The sequence below is a fragment of the Hyla sarda genome, chromosome 1 (assembly GCF_029499605.1).
Source record: "Hyla sarda isolate aHylSar1 chromosome 1, aHylSar1.hap1, whole genome shotgun sequence".
Classification (NCBI taxonomy): domain Eukaryota; kingdom Metazoa; phylum Chordata; class Amphibia; order Anura; family Hylidae; genus Hyla; species Hyla sarda.
This window is the reverse complement of record NC_079189.1, coordinates 17,777,027-17,791,341: the sequence shown is the minus strand read 5'-3', so window position 1 is coordinate 17,791,341 and position 14,315 is coordinate 17,777,027. Positions and strand designations below refer to the sequence as shown.

The following is a 14,315-nucleotide window of genomic DNA, read 5'->3' as shown; positions in this document are numbered from 1 at the left end:
TGAAGAAACTTGCCAGAAAAAAGAGAAGAGCTCCTCCTGTTTTTGCGTGGCTCTCCGCCAAGTATATCCGCTTCCGTGTCCCCAGTTTTTATCTGGGACCACGTTACCTTGGACCCTTTGAAGTTAAATACCTAGAGGAATCTACTCCGGTCTCTGGGTCCTCAGACGTCTTCCGGATTAAAGAATTTTCAGGTCCCAAAAAGAGGGGGAGACGCAAGGGGGGGGGGTACTGTTACGCCGAGCGCTCCGGGTCCCCGCTCCTCCCCGGAGCGCTCACGGCGTCTCTCTCCCTGCAGCGCCCCGGTCAGTCCCGCTGACCGGGAGCGCTGCACTGACATGGCCGTTGGGGATGCGATTCGCACAGCGGGACGCGCCCGCTCGCGAATCGCATCCCAAGTCACTTACCCGTCCCGGTCCCCTGCTGTCATGTGCTGGCGCGCGCGGCTCCGCTCTCTAGGGCGCGCGCGCGCCGGCTCTCTGAGACTTAAAGGGCCAGTGCACCAATGATTGGTGCCTGGCCCAATTAGCTTGATTAGTTTCCACCTGGGCACTCCCTCGCCGGATCTTGTTGCCCTTGTGCCAGAGAAAGCCTTTCCTTGAGTGTTCCTAGCCTGTGTTCCAGACCTCCTGCCGTTGCCCCTGACTACGATCCTTGCTGCCTGCCCTGACCTTCTGCTACGTCCGACCTTGCTCTTGCCTTATCCCTTGTAACATGCCTATCTCAGCAGTCAGAGAGGTTGAGCCGTTGCCGGTGGATACGACCTGGTTGCTACCGCCGCTGCAAGACCATCCCGCTTTGCGGCGGGCTCTGGTGAAAACCAGTAGCTACTTAGAACCGGTCCACCGACACGGTCCACGCCAATCCCTCTCTGACACAGAGGATCCACCTCCAGCCTGCCGAACCGTGACAGATGTGTTGCGGAGAGACCTCTACTTCCGAGACATCCGAGGAACGAGAGAGAGCATCGGCCCTAATGTTCTTGTCGGCAGGGCGAAAATGAATTTCAAAGTTAAAACGGGCAAAGAACAACGACCACCTGGCCTGGCGAGGATTCAGCCGTTGGGCAGACTGGAGATAGGAGAGATTCTTGTGATGGGTGTAAATGATAACTGGAAATTTTGATCCCTCCAGCAGATGCCTCCATTCCTCAAGTGCCAATTTAATGGCCAGTAGTTCTCGATCCCCGATGGAGTAGTTCCTCTCCGCCGGAGAGAAGGTCCTAGAAAAAAAACCACAAGTAACAGCATGCCCGGAAGAATTTTTTTGTAGAAGGACCGCTCCAGCTCCCACTGAGGAGGCATCAACCTCCAATAGGAAGGGTTTAGATGGGTCAGGTCTGGAGAGCACGGGAGCAGAAGAAAAGGCAGACTTGAGCCGTTTAAATGCGTCTTCCGCTTGGGGAGACCAGGACTTAGGATTGGCATTCTTCTTGGTTAAAGCCACGATAGGAGCCACAATAGTGGAAAAATGTGGAATGAATTGTCTGTAATAATTGGCGAACCCCAAAAAACGTTGGATAGCACGGAGTCCGGAGGGGCGTGGCCAATCTAAGACGGCAGAGAGTTTATCTGGGTCCATTTGTAGTCCCTGGCCAGAGACCAAGTATCCTAAGAAAGGAAGAGATTGACATTCAAACAGACATTTCTCCATTTTGGCATAAAGTTGATTGTCTCGAAGTCTCTGAATAACCATGCGGACATGCTGGCGATGTTCTTCTAAGTTGGCAGAAAAAATCAGAATATCGTCCAGATATACAACAACACAGGAATATAAGAGATCACGAAAAATTTCATTAACAAAGTCTTGGAAGACGGCAGGGGCGTTGCACAGGCCAAAGGGCATGACTAGATACTCAAAGTGTCCATCTCTGGTGTTAAATGCAGTTTTCCATTCGTCCCCCTCCCTGATGCAGATGAGATTATAAGCACCTCTTAAGTCCAGTTTGGTAAAGATGTGGGCACCTTGAAGGCGATCAAAGAGTTCTGAGATAAGAGGTAGGGGGTAGCGGTTCTTTACCGTGATTTTATTAAGTCCGCGGTAATCAATGCAAGGACGTAGGGAGCCATCTTTTTTGGACACAAAGAAAAATCCAGCTCCGGCAGGAGAGGAGGATTTGCGAATAAACCCCTTTTTTAAATTTTCCTGAATGCATTCAGACATAGCAAGAGTCTCTGGGGCGGACAGAGGATAAATTCTGCCCCGGGGTGGAGTAGTGCCCGGGAGGAGGTCAATAGGACAGTCATAAGGCCTGTGAGGAGGTAAAGTCTCAGCTTGTTTTTTGCAAAATACGTCAGCATAGTCCATATAAGCCTTAGGGAGACCGGTTACAGGGGGACCCACAGGGTCACGGCAGGGAGTACTGGGAACCGGTTTAAGACAGTCCTTGAAACAAGAAGTACCCCAGCTCTTGATCTCTCCTGTGGACCAATCAAGGGTTGGGGAATGGCGTTGAAGCCACGGTAGTCCAAGGAGAATTTCAGAAGTGCAATTGGAGAGGACCAAAAACTCAATTTTTTCGTGATGAGGTCCGATGCACATTAGGAGGGGCTCCGTGCGGTAACGCACGGTACAGTCCAATCTTTCATTGTTAACACAATTGATGTAGAGGGGTCTGGCGAGACTGGTCACCGGGATGTTGAACCTGTTGATGAGAGAGGCCAAAATAAAATTTCCTGCAGATCCGGAATCCAAGAAGGCCATAGCAGAGAAGGAGAAGGTAGATGCAGATATCCGCACAGGCACAGTAAGGCGTGGAGAAGCAGAGTTGACATCAAGAACTGTCTCACCTTTGTGCGGAGTCAGCGTACGTCTTTCCAGGCGGGGAGGACGGATAGGACAATCCTTCAGGAAGTGTTCGGTACCGGCACAGTACAGGCAAAGATTCTCCATGCGGCGTCGTGTCCTCTCTTGAGGTGTCAAGCGAGACCGGTCAACTTGCATAGCCTCCACGGCGGGAGGCACAGGAACGGGTTGCAGAGGACCAGAGGAGAGAGGAGCCGGGGAGAAAAAACGCCTCGTGCGAATAAAGTCCATATCCTGGCGGAGCTCCTGACGCCTTTCGGAAAAACGCATGTCAATGCGAGTGGCTAGATGAATGAGTTCATGCAGGTTAGCAGGAATTTCTCGTGCGGCCAGAACATCTTTAATGTTGCTGGAAAGGCCTTTTTTAAAGGTCGCGCAGAGGGCCTCATTATTCCAGGATAATTCGGAAGCAAGAGTACGGAATTGGATGGTGTACTCGCCAACGGAAGAATTACCCTGGACCAGGTTCAGCAGGGCAGTCTCAGCAGAAGAGGCTCGGGCAGGTTCCTCAAAGACACTTCGAATTTCCGAGAAGAAGGAGTGTACGGAGGCAGTGACGGGGTCATTGCGGTCCCAGAGCGGTGTGGCCCATGACAGAGCTTTCCCAGACAGAAGGCTGACTACGAAAGCCACCTTAGACCTTTCAGTAGGAAACTGGTCCGACATCATCTCCAAGTGCAGGGAACATTGCGAAAGAAAGCCACGGCAAAACTTAGAGTCCCCATCAAATTTATCCGGCAAGGATAGTCGTAGGCCGGAAGCGGCCACTCGCTGCGGAGGAGGTGCAGGAGCTGGCGGAGGAGATGATTGCTGAAGCTGTGGTAGTAGCTGCTGTAGCATCACGGTCAGTTGAGACAGCTGGTGGCCTTGTTGCGCTATCTGTTGCGACTGCTGGGCGACCACCGTGGTGAGGTCGGCGACAACTGGCAGTGGAACTTCAGCGGGATCCATGGCCGGATCTACTGTCACGATTCGGCTGGCAGGAGGTGGATCCTCTGTGCCAGAGAGGGATTGGCGTGGACCGTGCTAGTGGACCGGTTCTAAGTTACTACTGGTATTCACCAGAGCCCGCCGCAAAGCGGGATGGTCTTGCTGCGGCGGTAGTAACCAGGTCGTATCCACTAGCAACGGCTCAACCTCTCTGACTGCTGAAGATAGGCGCGGTACAAGGGAGTAGACAAGAGCAAGGTCGGACGTAGCAGAAGGTCGGGGCAGGCAGCAAGGATCGTAGTCAGGGGCAACGGCAGGAGGTCTGGAACACAGGCTAGGAACACACAAGGAAACGCTTTCACTGGCACAATGGCAACAAGATCCGGCGAGGGAGTGCAGGGGAAGTGAGGTATACATAGGGAGTGCACAGGTGAACACACTAATTAGACCAACTGCGCCAATCAGTGGCGCAGTGGCCCTTTAAATCGCAGAGACCCGGCGCGCGCGCGCCCTAGGGAGCGGGGCCGCGCGCGCCGGGACAGGACCGACTGAGAGCGAGTCAGGTACGGGAGCCGGGGTGCGCATTGCGAGCGGGCGCCACCCGCATCGCGAATCGCATCCCGGCTGGGGGCGGTATCGCAGCGCACCCGGTCAGTAGATCTGACCGGGGCGCTGCAGTAGCGAGGATGTTGCGAGCGCTCCGGGGAGGAGCGGGGACCCGGAGCGCTCGGCGTAACATTGATGATGGGAATGACTTTTGATTCTTGGGTAACCACCTTTATGGTAAAAATATAATTTCCTCTAAATAGTTGACTTGTAGTTGGATTACATATTTAGTACCTGACAATATATTTGCTGTTTTTCTACTCACTTTATAGTCTGATGGCCTTATCTTTGTAAAGATACTCGTGGTGTTACGTGCTGAATATACACCTTTCTTGTTGAAGAAAACATTGTAGATAATGTGGTGGATACAGATAGAAGCTGGACCTCTCCAAACAACTTTTTGGAAGGGAGCCCCTGCCCATCTACTATTGATGGACTTTACATGAAAGTATAGGTGTCCACATGCTTAGGCCATCTGGGTTTACTACAGTGAGGGTGATGCTTTTTGTAAGCCACTCTCCAATACGGCTAATAAGGGGTCCGAAGTTGTGGACCCCCATCTACAATGGGCCTATGGCCTTGGGAACATATACAGAAGGGTTATCTTTTTGAGACACACTGATAAAAGCCTTAAGTTACCCATATTATCTAGTCTTACTTTATTGGTTATATTTGGTGTATGTGTTGAGGAAGCCCCCAAGGCATGGGCAGAATGTATCCATAGATGGCCATTAACCCAACAGAGGCCAAAAGAGTGTCCACTTGGTCTCTATCCAGATGTTATATGTTGAAATACCGTATTGTAATCAATGGGGTCAATAAAGCTATATACTGTATCTTCATATGTCAGAACCTTATGTGTGAGATGCATATGGAGGCTCAAACCAGATACCACCAGAGTCTTAGTTGACGTAAGTACATTGGATCCTGCTCTCTGATTTGGAAAATATATAAAAATGTAAAATTTCAGTAAAGAGTGAATTTCCGTCTTAATAATAACTAATTACCTCCTGTCCATGTTCTTTGTCATAGATTGCTGGGACAGACAAGGGTTCCCCTGCAAGATTTATTTCATTCTCCCAACCTGACAGCGACATATAACTCTCCACTGGTGGACGCCAAGAAGATGAGCACGGGGGTGAGTGACAGCATACAGGGGCCAGAGCCCACCAAAATAAGACATTAAGCTGGGGACTATTGTTTGGGTGTGTTAGCCTGGGTTCACACTATGTTGTAGTGTACAGGAACCGGATACGATCCAGCCCGAACTCCATTCATTTCAATAAGCCGACCAGAGTCAAACGCTCATTTTTGCCCTGTAAACGGTTTTCTGACCGGACCTAAAACCGTGGTATACCGCGGTTTTAGGTCCAGTTAGAGAACCGTATACTGGGCATAAATGAGACGACCGAAGTCAGAATTTGACTCCGGTCGGCTCATTGAAAGGTATTACATAAAGGCTGGGTCCGACTGGGATACGGGAGCTCCAGGTTTTCGCTCCCCCCCAGCCGTATCCGGTTCCCGTGCACTACCGGCCCTTACACTGTTTCTAAGTGGTATACAATGCATTACGAAAGTCTTTAGACTTTACATTAAATTTTGTTGTGTTGCCGCCTTGTTGTGTTGTACAGAAAAAAAAAAAAATGTCTCCATCATTCTGTACTCAATACCACTTGTCTTATTGGAAGATGAACCTTCGGCCCAGTCTGAGGTCCAGAGCACTCTTGATCAAGTGTTACTTAAGAATATCTCTGCACTTTGCTCTATTCTGCTTTCCCTGACCAGTCTTCCTGTCCAAAAAGCATGATCACTGTAGGGATGGTATTGGGCAGTGCCTGGTTTCCTCCAGACATGATGCTGCCCTCACCATGATCACTTTAGGGATGGTATTGGGCAAGTGATGAGCAGTGCCTGGTTTCCCCCAGACATGATGCTGCCCCCACCATGATCACTGTAGGGATGGTATTGGGCAGGTGATGGGCAGTGCCTGGTTTCCTCCAGACATGATGCTGCCCCCACCATGATCACTTTAGGGATGGTATTGGGAAGGTGATGGGCAGTGCCTGGTTTCCACCAGACATGATGCTGCCCCCACCATGATCACTGTAGGGATCGTATTGGGCAGGTGATGGGCAGTGCCTGGTTTCCTCCAGACATGATGCTGCCCCCACCATGATCACTTTAGGGATGGTATTGGGAAGGTGATGGGCAGTGCCTGGTTTCCACCAGACATGATGCTGCCCCCACCATGATCACTGTAGGGATGGTATTGGGCAGGTGATGGGCAGTGCCTGGTTTCCCCCAGACATGATGCTGTTCCCACCATGATCACTGTAGGGATGGTATTGGGCAGGTTATGGGCTGCGCCTGGTTTCCTCCAGACATGATGCTGCCCCCACCATGATCACTGTAGGGATGGTATTGGGCAGGTGATGGGCAGTGCCTGGTTTCCTCCAGACATGATGCTGCCCCCACCATGATCACTGTAGGGATGGTATTGGGCAGGTGATGGGTTGTTCCTGGTTTCCTCCAGACATGATGCTGCCCCCACCATGATCACTGTAGGGATGGTATTGGGCAGGTGATGGACAGTGCCTGGTTTCCTCCAGACATGATGCTTCCCCCACCATGATCACTTTAGGGATGGTATTGGGCAGGTGATGGGCAGTGCCTGGTTTCCCCCAGACATGATGCTGCCCCCACCATGATCACTTTAGGGATGGTATTGGGCAGGTGATGGGCAGTGCCTGGTTTCCCCCAGACATGATGCTGCCCCCACCATGATCACTGTAGGGATGGTATTGGGCAGGTGATGGGCAGTGCCTGGTTTCCCCCAGACATGATGCTGCCCCCACCATGATCACTGTAGAGATGGTATTGGGCAGGTGATGGGCAGTGCCTGGTTTCCCCCAGACATGATGCTGCCCCCACCATGATCACTGTAGAGATGGTATTGGGCAGGTGATGGGCAGTGCCTGGTTTCCACCAGACATGATGCTGCCCCCACCATGATCACTGTAGGGATGGTATTGGGCAGGTGATGGGCAGTGCCTGGTTTCCCCCAGACATGATGCTGTTCCCACCATGATCACTGTAGGGATGGTATTGGGCAGGTTATGGGCTGCGCTTGGTTTCCTCCAGACATGATGCTGCCCCCACCATGATCACTGTAGGGATGGTATTGGGCAGGTGATGGGCAGTGCCTGGTTTCCCCCAGACATGATGCTGCCCCCACCATAATCACTGTAGAGATGGTATTGGGCAGGTGATGGGCAGTGCCTGGTTTCCCCCAGACATGATGCTGCCCCCACCATGATCACTTTAGGGATGGTATTGGGCAGGTGATGGGCAGTGCCTGGTTTCCCCCAGACATGATGCTGTTCCCACCATGATCACTGTAGGGATGGTATTGGGCAGGTTATGGGCTGCGCCTGGTTTCCTCCAGACATAATGCTGCCCCCACCATGATCACTGTAGGGATGGTATTGGGCAGGTGATGGGCAGTGCCTGGTTTCCTCCAGACATGATGCTGCCCCCACCATGATCACTGTAGGGATGGTATTGGGCAGGTGATGGGTTGTTCCTGTTTTCCTCCAGACATGATGCTGCCCCCACCATGATCACTGTAGGGATGGTATTGGGCAGGTGATGGACAGTGCCTGGTTTCCTCCAGACATGATGCTGCCCCCACCATGATCACTTTAGGGATGGTATTGGGCAGGTGATGGGCAGTGCCTGGTTTCCCCCAGACATGATGCTGCACCCACCATGATCACTGTAGGGATGGTATTGGGCAGGTGATGGGCAGTGCCTGGTTTCCTCCAGACATGATGCTGCCCCCACCATGATCACTGTAGGGATGGTATTGGGCAGGTGATGGGCAGTGCCTGGTTTCCCCCAGACATGATGCTGCCCCCACCATGATCACTGTAGGGATGGTATTGGGCAGGTGATGGGCAATGCCTGGTTTCCTCCAGACATGACGCTGTCCTCACCATGATCACTGTAGGGATGGTATTGGGCAGGTGATGGGCAGTGCCTGGTTTCCTCCAGATGTGACATGTATTGAGGCCAAAACCTTTGATCTTGATTTCATCAGACCAAAGAATCTGGTTTCTCACAGTTTGAGAGTTTGATTGTTGAAGTTCTGCAGTGATTATTGACCTGGAAAATTCTCCTATCTTTGGAGCTCATCCAGTGTGACCATTGGGTTCTTGGTCACCTTTCTTACCAAGGCCCCCTCTATCCGATTATTTAGTTTGGTGGGGTGGCAGCTCAAAGAAGATCACTGGTAGCATACAGTCTGAGGACTTTCCAAATACATTGTAATGTATATGTCACGATTCGGCTGGCTGGAGGTGGATCCTCTGTGCCAGAGAGGGATTGGCGTGGACCGTGTTGGTGGACCGGTTCTAAGTTGCTACTGGTATTCACCAGAGCCCGCCGCAAAGCGGGATGGTCTTGCAGCGGTGGTAGCAACCAGGTCGTATCCACCAGCAACGGCTCAACATCTCTGACTGCTGAAGATAAGCGCGGTACAAGGGAGTAGACAAGAGCAAGGTCGGATGTAGCAGAAGGTCAGGGCAGGCAGCAAGGATCGTAGTCAGGGGCAACGGCAGGAGGTCTAGAACACAGGCTAGGAACACACAAGGAAACGCTCTCACTGGCACAATGGCAACAAGATCCGGCGAGGGAGTGCAGGGGAAGTGAGGTATAAGTAGGGAGTGCACAGGTGAACATACGGATTAAGCCTGCTGCGCCAATCAGTGGCGCAGTGGCCCTTTAAATTGCAGAGACCCGGCGCGCGCGCGCCCTAAGGAGCGGGGCCGCGCCCGCCGGGACAAGACAGACGGGGAACGGGTCAGGTACGGGAGCCGAGATGCGCATCGCGAGCGGGCGCCTCCCGCATCGCGAATCGCATCCCGGCTGGGGGTGATATTGCAGCGCACCCGGTCAGCAGGTCTGACCGGGGCACTGCGAATGAGAGGATGCTGCGAGCGCTCCGGGGAGGAGCGGGGACCCGGAGCGCTCGGCGTAACAGTACCCCCCCTTGGGTCTCCCCCTCTTCTTGGAGCCTGAGAACCTGAGGATAAGACTTTTGTCTAGGATGTTGTCCTCAGGTTCCCAGGATCTCTCCTCTGGGCCACAGTTTTCCCAATCCACCAAAAAAAATCTTTTCCCTCTGACAGTCTTGGAGGCCAGAATCTCCTTCACAGAGAAGACGTCAGATGAACCGGAAACAGGAGTGGGAGAAACAACTTTGGGAGAGAAGCGGTTAATGATGAGTGGTTTAAGGAGAGAGACATGGAAGGCATTGGGAATACGAAGAGAAGGAGGAAGAAGGAGTTTGTAAGAGACAGGGTTAATCTGGCACAAGATTTTGAAAGGGCCAAGATAGCGTGGTCCCAGTTTGTAACTGGGGACACGAAAGCGGACATATTTAGCGGAGAGCCATAAATTGTCTCCGGGAGCAAAAATTGGGGGAATTCTTCTTTTCTTATCAGCAAATCTTTTCATCCGGGATGAAGCCTGTAAAAGAGAATTTTGGGTCTCTTTCCATATGGTGGAAAGATCACGAGTCACTTCATCCACAGCGGGCAAACCAGAGGGCAAGGGAGTAGGGAGGGGAGGAAGAGGGTGACGGCCGTACACCACGAAAAATGGGGATTTACCAGAAGATTCGGAGACTCTGAAGTTGTATGAGAATTCGGCCCATGGTAGAAGATCTGCCCAGTCATCCTGGCGGGAGGAAACAAAATGCCGTAAATAGTCACCCAGGACCTGATTAATTCTTTCTACTTGCCCATTGGATTGGGGATGATAAGAAGAAGAGAAGTTTAATTTGATCTTGAGCTGTTTACAGAGGGCCCTCCAGAATTTAGACACAAATTGGACGCCTATATCCGAGACGATATGCGTGGGCAAACCGTGAAGGCGAAAAATGTGTACAAAAAATTGCTTTGCTAACTGAGGCGCTGAAGGAAGACCAGGAAGAGGAATAAAATGTGCCATCTTGGAAATCGATCAACGACCACCCAAACAACTGTGTTGCCACGGGATGAGGGCAAGTCCGTAATAAAGTCCATACCAATCTGTGACCAAGGCTGTTCAGGAACAGACAGAGGATGAAGGAGACCAGCAGACTTCTGGCGAGGAGTCTTATCCCGGGCACAGACAGTACAGGCCCGCACGAAATCAACAACATCAGTCTCCAGAGTCGGCCACCAATAAAATCGAGAGATGAGTTGCAAGGATTTTTTGATGCCCGCATGGCCTGCGAGGTGGGAGGAGTGTCCCCATTTGAGAATCCCGAGACGCTGGCGTGGAGAAACGAAGGTCTTCCCTGGAGGAGTTTGCCTGATGGAGGCTGGAGAAGTGGAGATCAGACAGTCCGGAGGAATGATGTGTTGCGGAGAGACCTCTACTTCAGAGGCATCAGAAGAACGAGAGAGGGCATCGGCCCTAATGTTCTTGTCAGCAGGGCGAAAATGGATTTCAAAGTTAAAACGGGCAAAGAACAACGACCACCTAGCCTGGCGAGGGTTCAGTCGTTGGGCAGACTGGAGATAGGAGAGATTCTTGTGATTCGTGTATATGATAACTGGAAATGTTGATCCCTCCAGCAGGTGCCTCCATTCCTCAAGCGCCAATTTAATGGCCAGTAGTTCTCGATCACCAATGGAGTAGTTTCTCTCCGCCGGAGAGAAGGTCCTAGAAAAAAAAACACAAGTAACAGCATGCCCGGAAGAATTTTTTTGTAGAAGGACAGCTCCAGCTCCCACAGAGGAGGCATCTACCTCCAATAGAAAGGGTTTAGATGGGTCAGGTCTGGAGAGCACGGGAGCAGAAGAAAAGGCAGACTTGAGATGTTTAAATGCGTCTTCCGCTTGGGGAGACCAGGACTTAGGATTGGCATTTTTCTTGGTTAAAGCCACGATAGGGGCCACAATAGTGGAGAAGTGTGGAATGAATTGTCTGTAATAATTGGCGAACCCCAAAAAACGTTGGATAGCACGGAGTCCGGAGGGGCGTGGCCAATCTAAGACGGCAGAAAGTTTATCTGGGTCCATTTGTAGTCCCTGGCCAGAGACCAAGTATCCTAGGAAAGGAAGAGATTGACATTCAAAGAGACATTTCTCCATTTTGGTATAAAGTTGATTGTCTCGAAGTCTCTGAAGAACCATGCGGACATGCTGGCGGTGTTCTTCTAAGTTGGCAGAAAAAATCAGAATATCGTCCAGATAAACCACAACACAGGAATATAGGAGATCACGAAAAATTTCATTAACAAAGTCTTGGAAGACGGCAGGGGCGTTGCACAGGCCAAAGGGCATGACCAGATACTCAAAGTGTCCATCTCTGGTGTTAAATGCAGTGTTCCATTCGTCCCCCTCCCTGATGCGGATGAGATTATAAGCACCTCTTAAGTCCAGTTTGGTAAAGATGTGGGCGCCTTGTAGGCGATCAAAGAGTTCCGAGATAAGAGGTAAGGGGTAGCGTTTTTTTACCGTGATTTTATTAAGTCCGCGGTAATCAATGCAAGGGCGTAGGGAGCCATCTTTTTTGGACACAAAAAAAAATCCAGCTCCGGCAGGAGAGGAGGACTTGCGGATAAACCCCTTTTTTAAATTCTCCTGGATGTACTCCGACATGGCTAGAGTCTCTGCAGCAGACAGAGGATAGATTCTGCCCCGGGGTGGAGTAGTACCCGGGAGGAGGTCAATAGGACAGTCATAAGGCCTGTGAGGAGGTAAAGTCCCTGCTTGTTTTTTGCAAAAAACATCAGCATACTCCATATAAGCCTTAGGAAGACCGGATACCGGGGGAACCACAGGGTTACGACAGGGAGTACTGGGAACCGATTTAAGACAGTCCCTGAGACAAGAAGTACCCCAGTTCTTGATCTCTCCTGTGGACCAATCAAGGGTTGGGGAATGGCGTTGAAGCCACGGTAATCCAAGAAGAATTTCTGAAGTGCAGTTGGAGAGGACCAAAAATTCAATTTTTTCGTGATGGGGTCCGATGCACATTAGGAGAGGTTCCGTGCGGTAACGCACGGTACAGTCCAATCTTTCATTGTTAACAGAATTGATGTAGAGGGGTCTGGCGAGACTGGTCACCGGGATGTTGAACCTGTTGATGAGAGAGGCCAAAATAAAATTTCCTGCAGATCCGGTATCCAAGAAGGCCATAGCAGAGAAGGAGAAGGTAGAAGAAGATATCCGCACAGGCACAGTTGTTACGCCTAGCGCTCCGGGTCCCCGCTCCTCCCCGGAGCGCTCACGGCGTCTCTCTCCCCGCAGCGCCCCGGTCAGTCCCGCTGACCGGGAGCGCTGCACTGTCATGGCCGTCGGGGATGCGATTCGCACAGCGGGACGCGCCCGCTCGCGAGTCGCATCCCAGGTCACTTACCCGTCCCGGTCCCCTGCTGTCATGTGCTGGCGCGCGCGGCTCCGCTCTCTAGGGCGCGCGCGCGCCAGCTCTCTGCGACTTAAAGGGCCAGCGCACCAATGATTGGTGCCTGGCCCAATTAGCTTTATTGGCTCCCATCTGCTCCCTGCCTTTATCTGACCTCCTCCCATGCACTCCCTGGCCGGATCTTGTTGCCTTGTGCCAGTGAAAGCGTTTAGTGTGTCCAAAGCCTGTGTACCTGAACTTCTGCTACCCATCCTGACTACGAACCTTGCCGCCTGCCCCCGACCTTCTGCTACGTCTGACCTTGCCTCTGCCTAGTCCTTCTGTCCCACGCCTTCTCAGCAGTCAGCGAGGTAGAGCCGTTGCTAGTGGATACGACCTGGTTGCTACTGCCGCAGCAAGACCATCCCGCTTTGTGGCGGGCTCTGGTGAAAACCAGTAACCTCTTAGAACCGGTCCACTAGCACGGTCCACGCCAATCCCTCGCTGACACAGAGGATCCACTACCTGGAAGCCGAATCGTGACAACAGTAAGGCGTGGAGAAGCAGAGTTTACATCAAGAACTGTCTCACCTTTGTGCGCAGTCAGCGTAGGTCTTTCCAGGCGGGGAGGACGGATAGGACAATCCTTCAAGAAGTGTTCGGTACCGGCACAGTACAGGCAAAGATTCTCCATGCGGCGTCGTGTCCTCTCTTGAGGTATCAAGCGAGACCGGTCAACTTGCATAGCCTCCACGGCGGGAGGCACAGGAACGGATTGCAGAGGACCAAAGGAGAGAGGAGCCGGGGAGAGAAACCGCCTCGTGCGAACAAAGTCCATATCCTGGCGGAGCTCCTGACGCCTTTCGGAAAAACGCATGTCAATGCGGGTGGCCAGATGAATAAGTTCATGCAGGTTAGCAGGAATTTCTCGTGCGGCCAGCACATCTTTAATGTTACTGGATAGGCCTTTTTTAAAGGTCGCGCAGAGGGCCTCATTATTCCAGGATAATTCGGAGGCAAGAGTACGGAATTGGATGGCGTACTCGCCAACAGAAGAATTACCCTGGACCAGGTTCAGCAGGGCAGTCTCAGCAGAAGAGGCTCGGGCAGGTTCCTCAAAGACACTTTGAATCTCCGTGAAGAAGGAGTGTATAGAGGCAGTGACGGGGTCATTGCGGTCCCAGAGCGGTGTGGCCCATGACAGAGCTTTCCCAGACAGAAGGCTGACTACGAAAGCCACCTTAGACCTTTCAGTAGGAAACTGGTCTGACATCATCTCCAAGTGCAGGAAACATTGCGAAAGAAAGCCACGGCAAAACTTAGAGTCCCCATCAAATTTATCCGGCAAGGATAATCGTAGGCCGGAAGCGGCCACTCGCTGCGGAGGAGGTGCAGGAGCTGGCGGAGGAGATTGTTGCTGAAGCTGTGGTAATAGCTGCTGTAGCATCACGGTCAGTTGAGACAGCTGGTGGCCTTGTTGCGCTATCTGTTGCGACTGCTGGGCGACCACCGTGGTGAGGTCGGCAACAACTGGCAGTGGGACTTCAGCGGGATCCATGGCCGGATCTACTGTCACGAT

The 14,315-nt window shown here is 52.0% G+C and overlaps 1 protein-coding gene across 3 annotated transcripts in view; it reads left to right on the top strand.

The window, feature by feature from the left end:
• DYSF (dysferlin) overlaps positions 1-14,315 on the top strand; it is a 438,078-nt gene that overhangs the window by 141,060 nt on the left and 282,703 nt on the right. For all 3 annotated transcript variants that reach the window (XM_056552799.1, XM_056552788.1, XM_056552789.1), the window contains exon 4: positions 5,372-5,477. In XM_056552799.1, the coding sequence (XP_056408774.1) occupies positions 5,372-5,477 (106 nt within the window). The remainder of the gene's footprint in view (positions 1-5,371; positions 5,478-14,315) is intronic.